This window comes from Manis pentadactyla, chromosome 4 (assembly GCF_030020395.1).
Source record: "Manis pentadactyla isolate mManPen7 chromosome 4, mManPen7.hap1, whole genome shotgun sequence".
Taxonomy (NCBI): Eukaryota; Metazoa; Chordata; class Mammalia; order Pholidota; family Manidae; genus Manis; species Manis pentadactyla.
In genome coordinates, this window is record NC_080022.1 from 165,783,575 (window position 1) to 165,802,893 (window position 19,319).

At 49.4% G+C, this 19,319-nt stretch overlaps 1 protein-coding gene across 4 annotated transcripts in view; it reads left to right on the forward strand.

Annotated features, from left to right (window-relative positions):
• The window catches only part of FAM117A (family with sequence similarity 117 member A), a 41,839-nt gene extending 23,008 nt beyond the window's left edge, over positions 1-18,831 (forward strand). Inside the window, exons 2-8 of one of the 4 annotated variants that reach the window (XM_036879690.2) lie at positions 920-1,089; positions 8,859-8,954; positions 11,456-11,566; positions 12,037-12,171; positions 13,347-13,539; positions 14,701-14,851; positions 17,608-18,831. In XM_036879690.2, coding sequence (XP_036735585.2) covers positions 920-1,089; positions 8,859-8,954; positions 11,456-11,566; positions 12,037-12,171; positions 13,347-13,539; positions 14,701-14,851; positions 17,608-17,908 — 1,157 coding nt within the window. In that variant the 3' untranslated portion in view covers positions 17,909-18,831. The other 3 variants (XM_057501374.1, XM_057501375.1, XM_057501376.1) reach the window with 3 other exon arrangements.
• The last annotated feature ends 488 nt before the right edge of the window (positions 18,832-19,319 follow it).

Here is a 19,319-nt window from a genome sequence, read left to right on the forward strand (position 1 = left end):
GTTTATTTATACTTACACTTCCTGGTTCCTTTTGCTGTACTTAATGCACACATGAATTATCAAGGGATTACTAGAGACGTGAAAGCATTTTGCTCTGTTTAGAGGAAGGAGTCTTTATAGATCTTGAGATAGTAGAGTGTTTTGAATATGGGCATGGAAAGCAGAGTCAACCCAGACAGTTGAAACTTACAGATGATTCTAGAACCCTTACATTTTATGAATAGTTTCAACTTTGACCTTCTCCAAAAAAGTTTTAACCAAGGTAAAAATAAAATTAATGGCTTTATAATTGCTTCATTTTTGTCCCATTTAGCTAGAAGTCAGAGACAGAGGAAAGAACCAAAAGACTTGGATATTTTCCAAGCTGGATTTTCAGTCCTGGATAGTTGAAAGCAGTTCTATCGTTCCCTTTGTCTCAGTCATCCAGGTTGTCTGGAGCAAACCAGTCTTGAAGTATGAAGCCTCCTCCTTCAGTTAACTGATTGAATTTGTGTGGTGGGTGCTGGAGAGAGAAAGTAAGGCAGGAGTTAAAAGGTGGGTGAAATCTTAGTTGTGTGCACTTAGAGTTCCCTCTTTAATGGGGGGAAACAGTCCAGTTCTCAGGAAGCTCAGTATGGAGTTCATAGTTCATAGTACATTAGGAACAGGAAAAAGATGGGCAGGCATGTATAAAATAACCTCTAGTCCAACATAAAATGGTGTAAATTGTTTCCCATGATAAAGGCCAGCTGGTTAAGTCAGGAAAGCTCTTGTCAGACTGTATATGCTTTTGTGGGCTGCCTCAAATTTTTTTAGGAGGGAAGTGGATCTAAGTGAAGACATGGCAGTAAGGTGAGGCTTCCTGGAAGAGAAGAGGTTGGTCACCATGTCTCCTTCCTCTGTGCTGATGTCAAGGTGTACGGGCTGTGCTCTCTTCCAGCCAGCGTCCCATGTTCCGTGGCCCCAGAAAAGTCAGTGTGTAGGCCTCAGCCACCCCAGGTCCGACGTACATTCTCCCTGGACACCATCCTCAGCAGCTACCTTCTGGGCCAGTGGCCACGAGATGCTGATGGGGCTTTCGCCTGCTGTACCAATGACAAGGCCACCCAGGTAATGAAGCTGTCAGCTACTGTGATGGGGCTGGGGGTGGGAGGCTAGCTGAGGATGCCTTTGGTCTACTTACCAATTCTCAGTCATTGAAATGATTTGTCCTGGGGTTCGGCTGTACACATGCACCATGTAGCTTTTCATTATCTAATGTTTACCAGCTTGGTTTTCTTTGTAAACTTACATGAAAATGAGTTTGTATTCTGCCTGACTTGTGGGAGAGAGAAGTCAGCCTGGGTTTTTCAGTTTGGTTTTAAGTATTCATGTGTGGGTAAGCAAGGGCTGACTTTGAAATTTATTCTAGGTTTTAAAATAAAATGAGATTTACCTTGCTAAGAATTAAACAGGCCAACATTCAGTTGAGTTTGAATTCCCCAGACAAGTGGAAGATGTGGCCAAGGAGCATGTTGAGCCAGGATAGATCCCACTGGAGCAATAAGAGGGGAAAGTTCAGATAATGGAGAGTTGGTGCCTAGCCAGCAGCTCAGGTTGGGATTTCAGTGGACTCTTCTGAGCCCTGTGGAGCCCAGCTCTCTTCCTCCAGTGTTTTACCTCGTGACAGTCTTGTCATTAAGAATCCTAAACTTGGAGGGAATCTCCAAAGATACTCAGTCCATGTGTCAGTTTTTTGAATAAACTAGTGTTAGCTTGAGCAAGAAGTCATCTCATCTGTGAAATTATACAAAGATATTTCTTAATCTGATTCAGGACTTCAACATTCTTAGCAGTTAAGTTGTTAAGAATCAATTCTCTTCCCTTTTGATGCAGCTTAAACCCATTCCTGTTCAACCTCAGAACAAATTAGTTGTTCTCAGGAAAGAGGAAACAGGGTAGGAAGAACCCAGAGGCAGACCTGCATCCTGGTGGTTACTGGGCAAGGCCTCTCTTCCTCTGCAAGGTGGGGGCATATGCCTGCTCTGCTGCTTGCAGGTGGGGTGATGGCCAAATGCACAAGTGTTTTGTGCTCTTACTTCACACCACCTCCCCTTCTGAGCATATCATGGTCCCTTTCTTTTATTTATTTTTTCAATGAGATCCATTTTCAAATGTTATTAGGGAATGTCTGAATGCCCAGCACTGTTCTTGGCATGTTTGAATGACGAATAAGGAAATGAGAACAAGGTTTGGCCTCTGTGAGTCTGGTTGCAAGTTCCATGAAGGCCAGAGAACAGACGGCCAGGGGATGAGACAGGGCCAAATGTCTGGCACAGTTTAGAGAAGGGGAATTCTCATGGGAATACCCCACCTTGAACCAACAAGAATTCGCTGCAGTTAAAATCAATGGCCTTCTTTAGAACTACGAATAAACTACGAAAGGAGGACAGACTCCAGGTAGAAGACAGACAGCCCTTCCTGGAAGCCCTGGACACGTTGTTCCCTGTGTCTGAAAAGGGGAGGGAGGATAGGTTAGGCTTCCCGTCACAGGCCTGGAGCACATAACCCTTTCTGTTTCGAGAGGAGTGGTTAGCCCAAACAATGTGTCTAATCAAGGAGGGCTTCCTGGAGGAGCAGGACTTGAGGTTGCTTCTGGTGTGTAAGCTCATGATCACAAACCTCTTTGTCAGACAGCAGGTTTCCGTGTAGTCCACCTATCCCCATCTCTGTCATTTCCTGCTCCCAGCCTTCTAGGAAGCCTCCATCCCATTCCTCAGATAGCCTTCTCTTTGTTAGTTAGCTCAGGGCAGGGTTGGCCTCAGATGTTCTCTGGCTGGATTCGGAGGCATGGGCTCTAGGCTGTGTGTTTTTGCTCAGGCTCCAGCTGCAGGCCAGATCTTTTATATAACAAGTCTGGGCTTCTTGCCACAGCAAGACAGAGGTCACCGATGCGCCTCCATGGGTCTGGCAAGGCCAAGCTCTACAGCTTTCCTCTTTTCCCGGGATAGGCTCCAGCCCTCGAGGAACTCTTAGCAACCTGTCAATATTGTGGTTGCAGTCAGGAGGTGGGAGAATTCTGATCAACGTAGGCATCCAAACCAAAATATGCACTCTGCCCATCTTTCATCCCTGGCCTTCTGGGAATTTTCTGCTTCTAGGCTTTGGGCTCCATTCAGATTCCTGCTTGAGCCCCCTGGCCTGGCACCAGCTACCTTCTTCAACACTGGTATTATACCACAGACGGCATCTCCCCAAGTAACTGGTGTTCCTTCCCTTCCCTCCAGTCCTCCAGAAAGGACTGGAGATGGGGGAGAGGCTTGATCGGAGAGATACAAGGGAGTGTGGAGAAGGTAGTGGGAAGGTAGGGAGGCAGGATCTACCAAGCCTCTGAAAGCTTTTATGTTGTTAAAAAATAGATGGGTGCCAGAACCTTTCACTAATTCCATTGAGCTTAAAGGAGGCTGTTGGCACCGCCGTCCCTACCTTCTGCCCTTTCTCTTCTAGCCACACTAGTGCCATCCATCCCCCACATCTGGCCGGTCCTCTCTCCTACTTGCCCCAAACCCCCACCCGAGAGCCAGCAGCAAGAGTGTGTGTGTGTGTGTGTGTGTGGAGCATGCCTTGTAGTGAAGGCAGCAGCCACAGTTATAGTTCAGGCTGAGCAGCAACCCTCTCTGAACTCTCAGAGCCAGCAAGTGTCCTGCCCATTCGAAGCAACTCTCTGACTGGGCAGCAAGCACAGAACACCTGCCATGTTAATAGCCAGGCCTGCTGGTCCTTGAGGCTTCCCCCTCAGGCAAAAGATGGCTACCTAGGTCTTTGGGGCAGGGGAGAAAGAGAGGTGGATGGTTTTCAGTTGGGAAATTGGTTGTTTCATGAAGGGGGAGGAGGTGTGAATGTGGCCATAGGGAGGGAGTGCTTTGGACTCCTGTGTGTTCTGAGCCAGGACGAGCAGTGGGAGAGTGCTGACCAGGCCTCCCCCTGGCAGGCCCAAGGAAGAGCCCAGGGAGGCAGAGTAGGCAGCCAGCCAGGGGACTAGGAAGGCTCCTATGCAGTCACTGTCATCTGGAGGAGGTTTCTGTGAGTTGGAGGACTTTGTCAGGGTTTTCCCAGTCAATCTGAATATTTACTCCTCTCTGGACCACCCTCCCCCCAGGTCAGTTGGGAAACCAAAGCTGACTACCGAGTGCTCTGGGCTGGTCGCTCCTGGTGGCTGGGCTGGGGCCAGGGCGGGTGATGGCCGCACATGCCAGTGGTTGTGGTCACCCCACTCCCTTCTTGCTGTGCAGATCATTTGAGTTTTCTTGCTCTCTTCTGGAGGGAGGAAGTGGTCTTACCACAGCTGGAATGACTGTTTGAGCAAAGTTCCCCACTGGTCTGCTCATCCTGCAGACAGACAGGGCCCTGAGTACCTGCTCTGCCTACCCGCCCTGTTTTACACACCCCAGCCCCATTTCCTTTGCATGCTCCAGGTGAGGTGGGGAAGTCTCTGTGACAGACTTTTCTTTAGGCCTGACTTACCCTTTGGGAGAAAAATAGCTTAAGTTCCCTGATGAACCTCATGGAGGAGGTGGCGTGCTTTGTTTGGGAGGACTTCCCTCTCTGTGACTTTTCCCTACTTTTCCCAAACCAGTGCCTCAGCATTTAGTTGTGACACACAATTCAGGCTGCCCATCACATGCCTTTCTTAGTGGGTGTGGGGGCCTGGGCACAGTGCCTAGTTTCCAGACTGTGAGCAAGACCAGTTGTTCAGCATATGGTTTGAGAGCACACCAGATATTTGAAAATGGGTCCATGATGGAAAATCTGTAGGGCTGGAGATGGTAGCTTTGGCCACCTGCAGCCAGAGTTCTCGGCGCCGGCCAGCAGAGCCCCCTCAGAGCCCTTTCCTGCCTCTTTGTTTTGCCTGAGTTCCAAGAGGCTGATTCCCTGCTGAATTTGAGTTGGACATGTAGTTACTGACCGTCTGTACCAGGCTAGGCACCGTGCTGCTCCTCACCCTGCACAGGTACCCTGGGTTATGTTCCCAGGGCCCAGCTTTCACTGGAGACTCAGAGTCTGGGTAGAATCTTGGTTGGGTTCGGGGCAGAGAAAAAGTTTCCATATTGGAGGGTTTTCAGCTCCTTCCTGCCTCTGCCTTGTTGTAGCAGGCTGCTCTTTTGAAAAGCCATCCTGCACCCCCACACCAGTTATCCTGCCACATGTTGCTCTGGGATCTCAGTCCCGGGCAAGGATTCCTTAGTCTAACCCACATCCAGTTTTGCCTAATCCAGACCTCATCTGCACAGGTGGCTGATGGCACTCATGGTTCGTAAGTAGCCTCCCTCAGCTGCTCCTCCTGGGCCACGGTGTTAAAATACATCTGTTCCAGTGCCTGGGTCCGTTGAAATGGCTTTATGGTCTGCTGCTCCATGCTACCCTGCTTCCAAAGGATTATCTGGAACAACTCCTTAGAGTGCTGCCATGCTGCATGACTTGACCCCTATTGTGCCATAAAGGGTCACTCTTTGAAAGGTAGAACCTCCTAAGTGACTGTTCTGTGCTCCTAGGAGACCCTGGCCCACACCTCTTTGGTGAGAACTAGAGGAGGAGGGACCTGTCCACTCAGGCCCAGGAAATACGGGGCAGGGCATGGCCCCCACTCTTTGTGCTCCCAGTGCAGCTGGAGGGGCCCCACAGCTCACACTGTACATATGTGTGCCCTAGAATACCCCCAGTCAGCATGTAAACAGCTCCAAACAGGCTGACCTACTGTGTTAGGTTCCTCAGACTGCTGTGACAAATTACCTCAAACTTAGTGACTTGAAACAGCAGAAGTCTATTCTCTCACAGTTCCGGAGGCCAGAAGTCCGAATTCCATTTCACTGGGCCAAGATCAAGGTGCTGGCAGGGTTGCACTCTCTCTGGAGGCTCTGTGGGAGAGCCATTCCTTGCATCTTCCAGCATTTGTTGGGTGCCAGTAGCCCTTGGCTTGTGGCCATGTCATTCCAGTCTCTGCCCCTGTGGTCGCATCACCTTATCTTCTGTGTGTGTCTAATCTCCCTCTGTCTCTCTCTCATAAGGACACTTGTAAAGGCATTTAGGGCCCACCTGGGGGACCCAGCATAATCTTCCCATCTCAAGATTCTTAATCACATCTGCAAAAACTTTACTATATAAGGTAAGACTTACAGGTCCCAGGGGTTAGGACCTGATATCTTCAGAGGGCCATTTTTCAGTCTGTCGTATCTACTGACTTCATCTCCCACCACCCTGCCCCTCACTCACTCTGCTCCAGGCACATGGCCTCCTTATCATTTGGAAACACACCAGGCTCATTCCTGCTTCAGGGCCTTTGCACTTGCTCTTCTCTCCATCTCAGTCCCTCTTGATAGCCACATGGCTTACTCTCGTATCTCCTTCATGCTTTTCTTCAGATGTTGTTTTTTCATTGAGTACATCCCTCGCATTTGAAACCATGTTCTCCTGCCCAGCATTCCTATCCCCTTTCTTTGCTATATTCTTCTCTTAGTGCTTTTTAGTGTTTAAACTGTTTCCCTAACTAGAACATAAACTCAAAGCAGACGAGGAATTTGTTGTTTTGTGCATTGCTGTGTCCATGGCTCCTGGCACACAGTCTGCACTCGGTGACTTGCTGTTGAATGCATGGGTGGCGTATGCCCTGAGCCCATCTGTGCAGAGAAGGCACAGAACAAAGGAGCAGCCAAGCATGAGGTTTACAAGTTAGGAAAGTCTCCCAGATGGGAAGGCTGGGAAAAGTTGGTAGAGTGGCCATCTTTGATAGGGAGGACTAGGCTTAGAGGTCCAGTGGTAAAGTAAGAAAAAGGAGAGGGAGAGCTAGGTTTGCTGGCATAGGATGAGGGCCAAGCATGGTGGGCCCGTGGGATGGAGTATGAGATGGTGATCTCTATGGCCAGTGGTGGGTGTTGAGGCAAAGTGATGGCCTTAATGGCACAACTTACACTGAAGAGACAATAGCTGCTGGGAGATGTTACCAAGCAGAGAGAGGTGGGATAAAATGGATTGAGATAGGGGATGATCCTAGCTGCCATGAACTTTTATGTCCCTTCTAAATGGCAGTGCTAGCCTATGTTTCTCCTCCAACCCCCTCTCATATCTCAGAAGAGAGAAAGCAGTTGAAGTTTGCAAGAGTTGTTAGAACTGGTGGCAGCCTGAATGTGGCTGTTTTTACCTACCTCTCTCCACCCACCTGTGAGTACAGTATCTTCCTGGAGGCAGGGAAATGGGTATCATCACCTTAGGCTTTGCCGTCCCTCCTCTACAGCCTCTGTCACCTTTCCAGGGACAAGAGGCCTGCATAGGACCCAGAGCTTTGATTAGCAGAGCTAGCAACCTGTAGGGTTGGCTTTGGAGCCCTGGGAAGGGAGGAGCGCGCATGCATCTGCTGGGCTGAGGGAGCCATGGGAGAGGTGGACTTCCTCCTCGCTTTTCAGCATGTGCAGCAGCCCTTTCTGAGGCTCTACTGCCAACATCCTGGTTTAGCGAGACATGGGTATCTGAAAGTAGACCAGCTGTTCGGTTTCTGTATACTGTCAGAGCCACCTTCACCTCCAGGGCTTTGGGGTATGAGCCTGAAGGACGTGCTGCCTGCCCTTCTCCTAAAGGAGGAAACTGGGGGGAATGATCTCTGGATAGGCCTCTTGTGGGGCTAGCATTAGGGAAGGAAGGTGGGACAGTTGTCATTCCCTGGCTGTGTGGCACATCCCAGTAAAGGTCCTGGTCAGTGGGCAGCTAGGAGAAGGAAGAGCCAGGAAGACTCAGCCGCCCGTGGCCCTCTCTGCTGCAGCTGTCAGCAGGGCCGCCTGCTCCCACAGGCCTGCTCAGACTGCCCTGCTGAGCTCCTCTTAACAGCTGTTGGGTGGTGAGTTGTTGGGGTTTTTTTCCTTTTTGTCCTCCCCCTTTTCTGTTTGCAGCAACCTCTCGGGGGAGGCCAGCAGATCTGTGGAAGAGATGGTTCCCAGGCCCTCATGGTTTTGGCAGCTTATGCAAAAAAGCTAGAGAGGAGCTGGCTCCCCTGGAACATTCCCCTGGGGCCCCTCCCTTGGAAGGAAGTAGGGATGGTGGTGGGGAGCGAACTCCGCCTCAGGCTCAGAGCCAACAGCTTCCTCCTTCAGGTTGGGGCTCAGGAAGTGGGTCTGTGACTCCTCCAGCCTCAGTCTTGGGCCTCTGTCTTGTGTAGCAGGGAAGGAAGATGGCCAACGGGGAGCCCTGTTCTCATGAAGGGGCAGAGCAGGGCCCAGGGTATGGGATGGTGGTAAAGCCACCAGGACTCAGGAGTCAGGGCCGAGTTCAGAATTTTGGCCCCTCTTGCTGAAAATGTCCCCCCTCCTGAGTATTCAGGAGGGCTTCAGGGTCCCCAACACTTTGTCTGAATACAAGGAAAAATCACAGAACAAGCTGGAGGCATGGCTCTACAGAGAAGTCTGCTTCTGTCAAGGGTGGAGGGCAGGAGACCTCTGTTGACTTCTTCCCTGTTTTACCAATTAATGATTCCTTAATGGAGTCCATCTAGTAACTTGTTTTTATGAGGCTCCCAGGAACCTGAGCCTGTGCTCTTTGGAGCGGAGTGGGCTGTGGAGGAACAGTGCTTGTTCTCACATTTGGGGCATCCCTGCAGAAGCGGGGGCTGTCATCCATGTGTACGAGTCCTGAGAGTGGAGAGCAGGTAGGCCTTATTGGCTCATCCCGGAAGGTTTCCTGGAGGATGTGGATTGGGAAAGAGCAAGTTCAGGTGCAGAAGCTTGACAGAATACACGAGGCTGGCGGTGTTCAGGAGGTGGTGAGCAGATGACGAGAAGCTTTCAGAGAGCCACCACCTCTGCTTCCCAGAGCCTCCTGAGAAGCCGCTTAGTCTCACAGCATTTCTCTCCCTGCAGACCCCCCTGTCCTGGCAAGAGCTTGAATGTGAGCGGACCAGCTCCTGTACACACAAGCGCTCAGCGTCCTGGGGCAGCACAGACCACCGTAAGGAGGTAACCGGCCCCTTGACTCCCTGGCTAGGGTTGCTGCTTCTCTTCAAGCCCAGTATCATGGATGCATCTGCTCCAACCAAAGTGGACTCCCATGTCCAGGCTCACTTGCCTTGACCTAGCCTTTTCCTGAGAGACAGCGCCTTCAGAACTGCCTGCCAGCCTCCTGGTGGCCAGGCCTTGGGAGCCCAGATCCTCCCACTGGCAGGGGCTTGGACAGTGACTGCCGACTCCCTTCAATAGCCAAGGGCGGGGTAGCCATTGTTCTCACCGAGTTTGGAGCCAGATAAGCAATTCAGGGACAGGACAAAGGCAGGGAGTGAGTTCCAAGACTTTGGAAGCCCTATCCTCATTTACTACTTAACTATGCATCCAGCTTTATTTATTTTTTATTTTTTCAAATGAGAGAAGATTTTATTTACTTTTTTTTTTTTGAGAGGGCATCTCTCATATTTATTGATCAAATGGTTGTTAACAACAATAAAATTCTGTACAGGGGACTCAATGCACAATCATTAATCAACCCCAAGCCTAATTCTCAACAGTCTCCAATCTTCTGAAGCATAACGAACAAGTTCTTACATGGTGAACAAATTCTTACATAGTGAATAAGTTCTTACATGGTGAACAGTGCAAGGGCAGTCATCACAGAAACTTTCGGTTTTGATCACGCATCATGAACTATAAACAATCAGGTCAGATATGATTATTCGTTTGATTTTTATACTTGATTTATATGTGAGTCCCACATTTCTCCCTTATTATTATTATTTTTTAAATAAAATGCTGAAGTGGTAGGTAGATGCAAGATAAAGGTAGAAAACATAATTTAGTGCTGTAAGAGGGCAAATGTAGATGATCAAGTCTGTGCCTATAGACTAAGTATTAATCCAAGCTAGACAAGGGCAACAAAACATCCACGGATGCAGAAGATTTCTCTCAAAACAGGGGGCTGAGGTTCTAAGCCTCACCTCTGTTGATCCCCAATTTCTCTCCTGATGGCCCCCCTGCAACTGTGCCTGTCTTAGGTTATTCCTCCCTTGAGGAATCTTACCTGTCTCTCATCCAGTTTTATTTTTAAGAGAAGAAAAAAATAGTTATGTGTTCCTGTCTTGCCTGAGGGTTTCAGCCCTAAGCAAGTTCACTATGGATTCAGTGAGAACAAGAAATGACAACAGAGCGTTCTTGGGGTAGAAGCATTTATACCTGGCTTTGTTCTCACGGCAGTAGGTCGAGCTCACGTCTACATCCAGCAGTCTGCAGGACCATAATCCACCTCCATCTCTGCCTCTGCCTGGAGCTCTTTATTTAGTGACTCAGTTGATAACAGCTCATTGCTAAGGATGTGGAAGCATTGGTCTAGCAGGAGGCCAATTACATCATCAAGTAGTTTAGGGTCAGGTGAGGATCCTGGCCATAAGAACTTGCATTTCCCCACAGTTCCCAAGCACTTTTTCCGGGCCCGCTCTCTCTCACGACTCCAGTTGTTGATGTTGAGTAGAGAGAACCATAGACTGGAATTCCAGGCCTCCCAAATCAGCTCTGTGTGCCTTGCTGGGTGGCAGTCCCTGAGAGGGCCAACTCACAGGGAGTCACCTCGACCCCTTTACTGGTGGAGTAGCTTCTGCCTTCTTGGCTGCAAAGACAGGAAATATGAAGTGAATCCTCTACAAGTTTAAGGCTACTGAAAAATTTCAGGTATCTAAAGTTTGTACTTATCAGGATAAGCACATTACTTACACCAGGCATGGAGTCAGGGGCTGAATGATCCCCACCAGCCAGTCTAAAAGCCCCTTCTTCTTGGCAGTAGTCATAAATTGTATGGGCTACAGATCTACTCTCTGAATCACATCTAATTTAGGCCCATATTTAAACAGTGCTGCATATCTCTTGAGCATTTGCCAGCAAATTGGTCCAGAATTACAGATGTGACAGGGGTAATTGTCAAAATTGTTGATGATAATCCATAGTGGTTACAAGGTAAGGAAGTCAGGACAAAGTCTGATCCTCCTTTCCGAGAGCCTATTCCTTGCTCAGTGCAGTCCACTTTAAAATGGGGGGAAATCCTTCCATCCTTCCTGGTCCCAGGGCTTCTGAGATAGCTGTGAATGTACTTTGAGGAGTGAATTCAAAAACATCATTTCCCATTTCTATTAATAGCGTAGTATTACCCTGGAATAGATTCCATGCCTTTGGAATCTGTGAAAGACAAGAATGGTTTCAGCGTTACGTATTTTTAATTTTTTGGAAACTGATCCATCTGTGGAATATGTGGTATTTAAAAAAAATCAAGTAATCTTGTTAAATAAGATATGCAGCGTGCCCAGTGAACCTATCTGCAGAGTTTTGAACACCACTGAGATATTTTGAGTTGGAAGACTGGCTTCCATCTCCCTGCTATGTGTTTTCCATGGCCTCTGGCAGGAGCCACGCCATGGCGGAGGGACCCCCTGCACTCATACTTTGCTTCCCCTGCCTCTCCTCTCCCATCTCTGCATTACCAGATTACCAAATTGAAGCAACAGCTGCAAAGGACGAAGCTGAGCCGCAGTGGGAGAGAGAAGGAGCGGGGCTCCCCACTCCACGGGGACCATGCTGTGCGGGCTGCACCAAGGGTATGTTTTCTCCCCTGAGCCCGTTGCCTGCTATTGTCCTCCACGGTAGGTCCCCCGGGGTGGGCCGATTGCCCAGGTCTTACAGCTACTGAGTCCTGCCACTGTGTGCTCTGTGGCCTCATGGGTGCCCAGGTGAACTTGTAGTGTAAACTTGAACTTGCTGAGTGACATTGGAAGGGCTCCTGGCTGTTCTGAATTTCTCTCTCCTCCATTCCCACACTCCCTCTACAATGAGGCAGTGATGCTCCTTAGAGGCTGTAGACTCTCAAAGCACATTCTAGAACTCCCCCAAAGATCTAACTTCTGGAGAAAACCCTACCAACTGCAAGGACCTCTGGTAATTGGTAACCGTCCCCATATCCTCCTCCTGTCTCTTAGTTCTGCTGTGTAGACATGTCCATGACCCCCCATCAGGACTAATAACTGTACGCACTTGGTGAGGTCAGGGATTGCTTCATTTGCCTCCTCAGGTGTCCCCTCCCAGCTTCCCCTCAGGGTCCCCTGTCCTACGACTCAGCCCTTGCCTGCACCGGAGCCTGGAAGGGCTCAACCAGGAGCTGGAGGAGGTGTTTGTGAAGGAGCAGGGCGAAGAGGAGCTGCTGCGGGTGAGTGGGGGCCATGCCCTGGACATGCTCAGTCAGCATCTTTCTGATCCGGGACTCAGGGATGTGGGACTCTTGCTCTCCGGGGGCTCATAGGCTGAGCTATGTCAACACAGCAACATGCCAACACCAGCCTGTGGAAGGAACACAGCTTGTATTTATTAGACTCAAATGGATTTAACCAAGCACAAGGCCAGCAGACCTGGGTGGGTGTAATTGGGGTAGGCTTTGTAGTGGTGAGTAGAAAGAGGAGCAGGGACTGGCAGAGAGGAAGGTCCCAGCTTGGAGGCACAGACCAGGCATCACTCTTTTGCCAGAGCACGGGCTCACTCTTCCCTGTGTGCTCATCACATTGCTGGCACGCACCTGTGCCTCAGTTAAGCTGCCCCATTGCCTGTGTTCCCACTTCCCTTCCCTCCATCTCCACCTGGGGATACACAGTCATCCTTCACGCCCAGCTGCCCCTGTGCAGCCTTCTCCCTGCCCCCCTGCCAGGCAGAATTATTTGCTACCTTTTCTGCAGTCTCAGGCACATTTTTATACTGACACAGTATAACTGGAGAAGGCCAGTTGGGCAGTATTAATATAATTCTAATGGGCACACTCCTCAGTTTATGATTTACTTGCTAGTTGATTTTTAATTTGCATATATGTAGGGTTGTCTACCCACCCAAACACACTCACACAGTTTGGCATGCTGTGGGTACAAGTGCCATTGAATGTTTCTGAACACATGATACTAAGCTGCACACTTGTCCTGCAGTGGCTTGGGGTTACAGTGTTCAGGGGATCTGCCCCCTGATGGGCCCCCATAGGTTATTCATCTTTGTGTTCCCAGAGCCTGGCACACAGAAAGTCCCTGCCCTTGTGAGGTTCACAGCCTGGTGAGGGTGACATGCTGATGAAACCATACAAATAAATATGTGATTGTTAATTGGGCTGCCAGTGCTGTGAGGGAAAAGAACAGCATGCTATGGGAGAGATAGGAGGGGTTTTCCCTGAGACTGGGGGGCAATCAGGGAAATCAGTGACTTGAGCATCATATGGCGTCCTATTGTCACTGTGTGTTATGAGTAGAGGATGAGCATAACGGCAAGGGGGGACCTTAAGGGTCACCGTAGCTCTGCAAGTCTGGAGAGAGAGGCCTGAGAGTCATTCTCCCCCTCCTCCCCTGGCAGATCCTCGATATCCCTGATGGGCACCGTGCCCCAGCTCCCCCCCAGAGTGGCAGATGTGATCACCCTCTCCTCCTCCTGGAGCCTGGCAACCTTGCCAGCTCCCCCTCCATGCCCCTGGCATCCCCTCAGCCCTCAGGCCAGGCCAGCCGTGAGGAACACCCGGAGGAGCTGGCATCCATCCCCAACGACAAAGGTAAGCTGAGGAGGCAGCAGGGCTTACACAGGGGCAGGGGGGTCTCCACTCCCTTTCCACCTCTAGTCTGTTTCATCCCTGGCATTTTTACTTACCAACTCAAAAATCTTTCTGAGTCATCTTTATTCTGTACATTATACTAGGGGTAATAATAGTCCTTTACACAGATTCTGATTTATAAATTATGTGAAGTCTCTGTACCTATACTTTTATTTGATCCTCACTGTAATCCAAATTATAATTCCCTTCCCTTTTGTAACGGCAGGGCAGCATGCTACGGTAGAAGGTCTGTGAATCAGTTCAGCTGTCCACTGTACCCTCTACCCGCAAAGGTCTCAAGGTAGTTGTGAATGCTACAAGAGAATGTGGTCACGTGGTTTGATCCACATCAGGGCTCAAGCTTTCTGACTCCAAATCTTTGTACTGTGCTCTGGCTGCTTCACTGCGAGGACGCACACGAGCCCTTCCTCCCCGTGACCATGATCTTTGCATTCAGAAGCACTCTTGCCTGCATCGGCTAATCTGATTCTCACAGCAACCCCGTGAGGTTGGCTGGTCAAGGGCATGACCTAACAATACACAGAGGTAAATAGAGCATAGAGTAATAAGGAATAAATATGAGATAAATACAGATAAAGTCAATATTTGCAACTTAGGCAAAGTACATTCACTGTGTGGAAAGTGAGAGGAATTTTATCCCACAAGTGGGGTTGAGTAAAGAATGCTTCTCTGAGTCAGTACAAGAGCTCTTCCTGGAAGAAGGCATAGCTTTTTGAGACTGTGGAGAAGAAGCTGTGGTATGTTGGCAGGCAAGGCCGTGCAATCTCAGAAGAAGGCAGAGACGGAAGTTAGGATTCCATTAAGTCTGAGGCTGGGAGTTCCAACTGTAGTCTTCCTCCTGCGAATAAAGAATTGGTATTAGGTCTGATTTTTCCATCAATTCATTTGTTATTTTTTAATCCTATATAGCAAGGTATGTATTTTTGTAAGCTGCCTCAAGACTTTTGAAGGCAAAGTATAGACTGACAACCTGGACTAGCATAGCCACTGCCACCCACCTCATCACGCCTCCCAGTCTTGCCCCTTTACACCAAGGCCTGAGCCAAGGAAAGCGGAGCCCTTCCTCCAGCTCAGCTGGACTCAGCTTTGCTGTGTTTGTAGCCTCCTCTCCAGGCCGCCCAGCCTTCCTTGAAGACGGCAGCCCATCTCCAGTTCTTGCCTTTGCTGCCTCCCCTCGGCCCAATCACAGCTATGTCTTCAAACGGGAGCCCCCGGAAGGCTGTGAGAGAGTGCGTGTGTTTGAAGAGGCCACGTGAGTACCTCAGAAGGACAGGGCATGCGAGGGAGGGACAGGGATGGGGGTCAGCCCCGTGTTGTCCCACCTGACAGGTCCTTTTTAGGCCTTGGACTTTCTCTCGTCCTAGAGATACTGTCCACCTTAGATGATTGGTATTGCAGTTTTGCCATGATCAAACTTGTTGACATTACCTACTCTGAGCACTTAAATCTTTGCTTATCATTATCTCCATAGAAACCTTCTCTCTGCCTACATGCCAGCCACAAGCACAGCAGGAGCTGGAAAGGAAAGTGATCTGAAACCTAAACCCTTTGTTTCTTCTATTTTTTTCCATTCCCGGGGGAGGTGTGAGAATTTCCCAGACTATAATCAGAGAGAGAGAGAGAGAGAGAGAGAGAGAGAGAGAGAGAACATACTAGTAATTCTCCAGGCAGATTAGAAGTCTCGTCCCCACGTGAGTGGCCAGGGGAGCCTCAACAGCTTTCTAATGGCTTCTGAGTCAAGTCTTCACGCAGTGGCAGCAGTGGTTTCAGGTGTTATAAACTCCCAGACAGAAATTTCCAGTCCTTGCAAGAAATGACTATGGAATATCCCCAAACCAGAGCAGATTGGACAATTCAGAAGCCATTCTCATGCTGGCTTTTTTTTTTTTCTAAAACAAAATTCCTTACCATTAGCAGAGAGAATCAAGAGCCGAACCTTTCCAAATGCCCACACTGTCCCCCTTAGCAGGCACCCTAAGAGCTCATTTTCCCCCCTGCCAGCTTAATATTTATCAGGGCAGATTCACCATGGAGCCTGTAGTTTTGATAGCAGTCAGGAAGTTCAGTTACGGTGTGTGAGTGGAGTGCAGATTCAGCTAGGACAGGGTTTTGGGCCTTGAGGGCTCAAAGAAGGGAGAGGACAACCAATGGTAGTAGCAGAAAGTACTTGCAGAAACCAGAGTGGGAGTTAATGGAGTTTTGCCACTGGGGAGTTTTGCTCCCATAGTCCCTGTTGCTCGGTATCCCTCCAAGAACCCTGGGTCCTGGGGTGGTGTGGAGGGAAGAGGCCAGATCTTGCAGCTTAAGCAGACTCTGGGCTCTTACGCCTTTCTTCAGTCCATGTTGTAGGTGAATAATTACGACCTGGAATTGCTTGTGGAAATCAGGCTGTTGCTTGTCGTGGTTCTCTCATAGACTCATAATGCAAGGTAAAAAAATAAAATGCAAGAAGAGGTCTTAAAGTCATCTCACCTAGCTTCCTACCCCTGTGTTAACCAATTGCTTTCTAAGATACCTAGGATAGAAATTCTCACTCATTGTGTCACCTTTCCCACTGGAAAGTTCTCGTGGTTAGCAGTTCTTCTGCCACATTTTCCCCTTCCTGGCTGCTGACCCTGTAAGAGGGCCTGGGTTTTCCAGGGAGGGAATCAAGCCATTCAGGGTCATTGGTTGCCCCTGTGTCATTCAAGAGCTTCTTGGTCTTCTCTGGGTCACCTTCCTCACATGCATGCACACTGAGAGCATTCCCTTTCCAGCCCAGTCCCCACCCCTCCATAAAGTCAGATTCTTTTAAAACCTTCTCAGTCAGGGGTCACCTTGCCACTGTGGAGTCCTCTGGGACCAAAGGCTTTCCCAAGTACGCCTAGCATGCAGGCTCCCTTCCTTCCACCTCTTCCTTTACCTCTCGCTCTGTGCTAACCCCTGCTCTTCTCCTGCCTCGCTCATCTTCCTGCATTTGGAATTATTAGAATTCCACAATTAAAATGGCAGTCAGTTATCAAGCTGTGCACTAAGCGCATTTTCCTGTATCTATATTATACTTCAAGAAAAAGGGAGTCAGTGGGAACTGCTGGTAACCGCTTCATTCTCTCCCCACACATCTGTCTTCTCACCTGCAGCCCTCACAGCCAGCAGCTTCTCAGGGCCATTTCACTCTCCAAGCATGACCATACACTCATCTTTTTTTATCATAGGATTCTTTACTGTCAAACTCTCTGACCTAACCTCTTTTGATCCCTCTACACCATCAGAGGGGGAGGGATCAGTGAGTCGGGTCAGACAAAGCCACCGTGGTGAGTTAGCACCTAGATCTAATAAGGTCTGGCTGCCTTTCTTGCAGTTGCTATCCCTTCCTCCCAGCAACGGTATTGAAAAATCACCTTGCAGATGTGCTCAAAATGAGATTCTTTAGGCTGCTGGATTTCAAGGGGGCACAATTGGTAACATCAGGAGACATTTTTGGTTGTCCCAACTTAAGAGGGGTGGGGCAGATGCTGCTGGCATCTAGTAGGTAGGGGCCAGGGATGCTATTGCACATCCTAGAGTGCATGGGACAGCTCCCCACAACCAAGAATGATCCAGCCCAAAATGTCAGTAGCGCTGTTGTTGAGAAACTCTGCTTTGGGCTATAAGGTCTTAGAAAGTCACTTTGCTTGGATCTCTGCTTTCAGGTAAGTGATCTGCCCCCAAAATACTGTTCACCCATGAAATCTCTCAAATTAAAAAGACCCCTTGCTCTCCTAGAATCACATTGTCAGGAAGTTTTCTTTCCTGAATAGCTTCAATCCCTCCTCTTTTTAGCTGAAGTGGATTTCCTATTGCTTAAAATGAAGAGCTGAGAGGCCTAAAAACTAGGTTGCTCAGTTGCATTTCAATGTTTGATCAAGTTACCATCCTGTTTGAACAAGAGACTCCGATGCTGTTACAGCTCATCCCTTCTCACAGGCTTTTTGTGTGTGTGTATATGTGTATGTACACATGTATATCTTTGTGTTCTCCATCCTACAGGTCCCCGGGTCCTGACCTGGCCTTCCTGACTTCCTGTCCTGACAAGAACAAAGTCCATTTCAACCCAACTGGCTCAGCCTTCTGCCCCGTCAGCTTGATGAAGCCCCTCTTCCCCAGCATGGGCTTCATCTTCCGTAACTGCCCCTCAAGCCCAGGGTCCCCACTTCCCCCTGCCAGCCCCAGGCCACCACCTCGGAAGGATCCAGAGGCTTCCAAGACCTCGTCACTGCCATTCGAGCCATGGCAGCGCACCCCACCATCAGAAGAGCCTGTACTGTTCCAGAGCTCCCTGGTGGTCTGAGGGCCCCATCCCCACCACTTTACCATGGAGACCAGTGCCTTGGTGGCAGGCCCCTCCCTAGTTCCCCTGAGGTGGGAGAGGAAGGAGCCCTTCCCTCTTGGCCTTCGAGCACTTTCATTTATTGTGTCAAAGCCTGGGTCCTCTTTCTGATGGACACCAGCCCCTCTGAATGTGAGGGGACCTGCCTTCTCCACTAGCAGCTGGGCAGCTCACAAGTCACACCTGTGTCCTTGCCGCCTCTCACTTGGTGGAAAACTCACCCAGAAGGGCTTGGGTCCCCCACCCCTGGGTGTGAGTCCAAAGGACTGTATATGGGGCATTTGTCCTTGTCACAGAGCAAGCTGGTCATGACTGAAGGAGAGGGGACACTGTGTATTTCCCTTCCTCTCCACCACAGACACAGAAGAGGAGACCTGAAGATAGCTGACCCCTGGCCTCTCAGCTCTCGTCCCCATGCCTCCCTCTCATTGGAGGAGCTGACCAAAGCAGCCCTAAAGGGCCACAACACTTGACCAATCCAGCTGCTGGTAGAGGGGGGAACCAAGCGTTTTCCCAAGTGGCATTTTCATCTCGCTTTCACCCTAAGATTGTCTTAAGCAGCAGCCCAGCCTGCCCAGCCCCAGGTGGGTAGTGGGGAAGAGGGAGAGCTGGCATTCCTCCAGGTGGCAAGTGGCGACCCTCCACCTGCCCCAGGACTGGGTTGGATTAGAAAAATGCCTATTTTTCTTGTATCGATGTAGAAACTCTATTTTCTCCCAAAGACACTATTTTTGCAGCTGTTTGAAGTTTGTATATTTTCCATACTGCAGAGCTTACACAAAATTGAAGAAGAATGTTAATGTTCAAGTTTTCTTATCCTGTGTTTAGATGTTTTTTTTGCAGATCTTGGTGTTAATAGACCAAATAAATAAGTATTCCCAGCAGCTTGAGGTTCTGTTAAATATTTTTGGGGGAGAGGGAACAGGATGGAGATTGAGGGTATTATCACTCCATCCTTGTCTTCAAGAGGAGCCTTTACTAACACAAATGGTGTGGATGTGGGTAGTACATGGGTGGACAGAGTCCCTGTCCTCAGGCTACCAGGCTTGGATTCTTCACACAGACATCTAAGCAGTGGCCCATGGAAAAGCTGCCAGAGTGAAAAGTGTGGTGGAGGTTTGGGTGGAGTCAGTGGGGAAGTCACCCATTCTTGGGTGAGTCTGAAAAAGTGTGCTAGAGAAGTGTGGATTTCAGAGAGGAAGGGGGGGTGGCCTAGAGGAGGTTTGACATTGTGGGTGCTCATTGCATCGGCAAGGGGTGTAAGACAGGGGAATAGCATTCAGGTTGAATCTATTGGCATGGTTTTAGGGAAGCTTTAGCTCCTTATGAGTATTCTTTCCATCTCAGTGAGTATCCATAGCATAGAGGGTAG